General features: G+C 37.4%; 1 protein-coding gene across 1 annotated transcript; it reads right to left on the bottom strand.

Moving 5' to 3' along the window:
• Positions 1–287: 287 nt before the first annotated feature.
• On the bottom strand, positions 288–3,111 carry LOC145129908 (phosphoinositide phospholipase C 6-like). Its single transcript, XM_079064743.1, has 9 exons — positions 2,628–3,111; positions 2,297–2,493; positions 2,088–2,223; positions 1,771–1,971; positions 1,349–1,683; positions 1,155–1,272; positions 916–1,068; positions 743–829; positions 288–620 (listed from the first exon to the last, which is right to left on the bottom strand). The coding sequence occupies exons 1-9, from the start codon at positions 2,988–2,990 to the stop codon at positions 330–332; spliced, it is 1,881 nt and encodes a 626-aa protein (XP_078920869.1). The 5' UTR covers positions 2,991–3,111; the 3' UTR covers positions 288–329.
• Between the last annotated feature and the right edge of the window lie 331 nt (positions 3,112–3,442).

The raw sequence follows: 3,442 nt of genomic DNA, 5'->3' as shown, positions 1-3,442 counted from the left end.
AATAAATAGAAATTTTAAATGAGACAACCGAGTTTTAGTGACTTCTTTTTTATCAAAGATACTTGTTGCATGCTTTCAACTTTCAATTACCAACCCGAATTATTGGAAATCTAAATTAGATTGCCAACACTTCTCATTTCAACCAAAATGACATAAGCAATTGTCAATAATCATTTAAAAACTTCACCTTTGTATTTCACAAATCCTGTGATTAGATATTTTGTTCTGTACACTAATCAAATTCTCGAAAAAGGTTTCCATTTTTACCAACAAGAATGCAACCCCTATACATAATTAACAGGACCCCAAAAAATCACTGTGATATGTGTTCATACAAAGAGAAACCGCATAAGAAGCTTTACTGACTTAAATTTCTCTCCCTTCTTGTTATGTAGTGGAACGACACGAATTCCAGGTCTCAACTCTGATACAGGCAAACACGTTTGACCAGCAAAGTCAGCTCTGTCTACATCATATTCTTGTACAAGGATCTCAAGTAAAGCTAGCTCTGGCACTCTCAATGGGAATGTGAACTCTTCATTCCATGTCGGTGTCCAATCATCTACAATCACTCTAGTTCTCTTCTTGGACACATCAACCGCCACCCCACGCATATTTATCTGATTCATTCCATTCTACCATTAGATTTTCTCAAGGTAGCTAAGAAAGGTCTAAAGGGTACCCCTTTAATTCTTCTTAGATCAGTAATGGTTTATTTGGTGGCTATCGATTGATGACTTACCTTTGTGTAGAAATCTGGTGGTGAGTATGCGTCAAAGTGAGTCTGGCTAAAATCCAATCGCCACCCGTCGCCCATATATACTTTCACCTGTAAAATCAAAACTTTGTATATGTAGCTAGCGGGTCGAAAAGGGTGATGAAATTTAAGAGAACATTTAGAATGGTTTATTCGACCTTTAGAGTTGTCTTCACTGGTAATGTTGCCTTGGGATCAAATACTTCGCCATTAGGACCCTTGTGCATAAGAAAATCAGGCTTTCGAACATAACCACACCCTCCATTCGCTCTAAACATCCCATGCATCATCCAAAGCGATCTTCCGTAACCCTAATTACAAAAAAAAAAAAAATAGCATCAGGCTGGTTTAAAAACAAAAAAGGTAAAGATTCAAAAAATTCCACTACAAAACTCACCTGCATATTGAAGGCGACCATTTGAGCTCCATGCATCCATGCAGTAAGTGGTCTAAAGTTCGTTGAGGTAACCCGTGTTCCCTTTGGGAACACCCGAAGGATATACTTTTGCGTGAATCTAAGATGCATATGAACCTTTCTTTAGTTTGATGCTACTTTTTTGACGTAAAAAGAAAAGACACTTACTGATTTACCTGACTATATCAGCTCCATAAAGACTGGCAGCTCTTTGAAGGGCTTGTTCGCTCACACTAAGACGCTTAGCTTTCCCAGGTTCATCCATTAGCGCTTTTCTTGTTCCTTTTTTAGGCTTAGAGGCATGAATTGCGATGAGGTGTTTGTACTCGAGAGCTGTTTGATGCCCTGATTTTTCATCTTCATTATCATCGTCTTCATAATCCACACCAAGGATGTCGGACATCCTATGAGTGCTAGAGCTTGCACTGCATCTGTCGCTGCTTGGACAGAAATATGATCTGTCACTTATACTGTAAGTATCATCATCGTCATCATCCTGATCACTGTTGCTCTGCTATAAACAAACAAAATTGAATCTTTATTCATCGAAGTCAGTTAAAAATTATAAATGAAAAGATTAGATTTCATGTTAGCTCACTCTAAGATCTTCCCACTCATCATCAGATGAATCTTTATCCACGGATGAACGTCTTTTGTGCGCGTTCTTGGATGGAAGGTATTCTTTGGGGGGTTTTGTTGAAAGAATAATATGATATTTTAATTCATCGGGCGAAGGGAATTCATCTTTGTCACTCGGGTGTGGGAAGTATAGCATATCCCCAAACGTGCTTGTGACCATCTATAAATTAATCCATAAGTCAATGAGATAGGGAATTTCATAGCATCAAAGGGCTAAAAAATTAATTACTATGATTATAGCTAGGAGTTAATATGAAACTTAACATTGAAACTAACCTCTGCAACCTTAGCTTGAAGACTCGGTGTAAGATGATCCTCTAAAGTGATAATAACAGGATACGGAGATTGTACAAAAGCATGCTCTTTGATAGACTTTAGACATTTAAGAAGTGTTACTGGAGTTGTCAACGTCCTATTTTTGTTAAAAAAAATCAGATATATGTCAAATAAAAAGCCTGTCAACGTACGCATGCATGCATGCATACCTGCCATGAAGTACATGTATTCCATCTCTTGCATTATTTGGCCATAAATCAAGTTCTATTCCCCGAACACCTCTTTGAAGAGCCCTTATGATTGGCACTTCGCTAGAATCGCTGCTGAGTTGATTTCCGGTGAGATATGAGTTGTGACCGGTGTATATAAAATAATGTTGCAATGGAGCGGTCATATCCTGATGTACCTGAGATCATAAAATTTGTTAAAGAACATGAAAAAAAAGGCTACAAAATTTTACACAATTGTAAATCTTCACCAAGAAAATGCATGCAATTATAATGTTGCGAAGAGCATTTGGGAAAGAAAACAAACACCCACCTGAGTTTTTAGGGGCCCGTTGATTTCATCTAATAGATAATGAAAAAAATCATTGACAGTGAAAGCGTAGCGAGTCAAATGGGAGGTTGACAAATCGAGCACCCGATCCATAATCTGCTGCGCATCCTCAATGGTGATCCCTTCTTCTCCCTGGAACTCCGTTAAGAACAGTAAAAATTTATCCGGCAACATCTCCGACCCATCCGTGGAATACAATCTGAAGACCTCTATTACGTCTTGCGGTGGACCCAGGTCGCTAATCTTGAACTTCCGATTAAAACATCCAAACATTTTGTAATAGTTATAGTTTCCAATGCCATTTTTTCTTCTTCGATCTCTTTTATCCTCATCCTGCTGGTACATGTGTGGGTTTGAATGTATGTATAAATCTTGTTATTACAGCAGAATCTTTCGTGGGATTATGTGAATTATGAGAGACGAATGTGAAAAAAGTTTGAACAAGTGATTTGGGGAGATTTTGTTTGAAATGTGAGCCGAAGGGAAACAGAAAGTGACGCGGAGGAGATCGTTGTGGAAAGAGAATGCTGATGGTAGGGAGTGGTTCTACAATTTTGGGATTTTTTGAGGTTCGATTATTCGTTTGTTTTGTTTTTAATTATCGATCATTAAGTTATTGTTTTGATTTTAGTAATTGGATTATGGTAGATTGGAATCTCATATGTCCACACTTGCCATTTCTTTCTAGCAAGTTCTTTCATGCATGTGATTACGTAAAAATAAAAATTGTTAGTAAATTAGAAAAATGTATTAGCATGGTGGATAATTGTTCTTTAGCATGACATAAAAAACCTATT

Source organism: Lactuca virosa, chromosome 8 (assembly GCF_052849685.1).
Source record: "Lactuca virosa cultivar CGN04683 chromosome 8, Lactuca_virosa_CGN04683_v6, whole genome shotgun sequence".
NCBI lineage: Eukaryota > Viridiplantae > Streptophyta > Magnoliopsida > Asterales > Asteraceae > Lactuca > Lactuca virosa.
The sequence above is the reverse complement of the archived record's forward strand: the minus strand, read 5'-3'. Positions and strand labels throughout refer to the sequence as shown.

Bases quoted from the DNA above. Each gene is read 5' to 3' on its own strand.
- LOC145129908 (XM_079064743.1), bottom strand. From the start codon at position 2,990: ATGTACCAGCAGGATGAGGATAAAAGAGATCGAAGAAGAAAAAATGGC. The intron at 1,069-1,154 runs GTGAGTTTTGTA...TTTTGTAATTAG, and splicing joins TGGTCGCCTTCAATATGCAG to GGTTACGGAAGATCGCTTTG. The intron at 621-742 runs GTAAGTCATCAA...GGAATGAATCAG, and splicing joins CACCAGATTTCTACACAAAG to ATAAATATGCGTGGGGTGGC.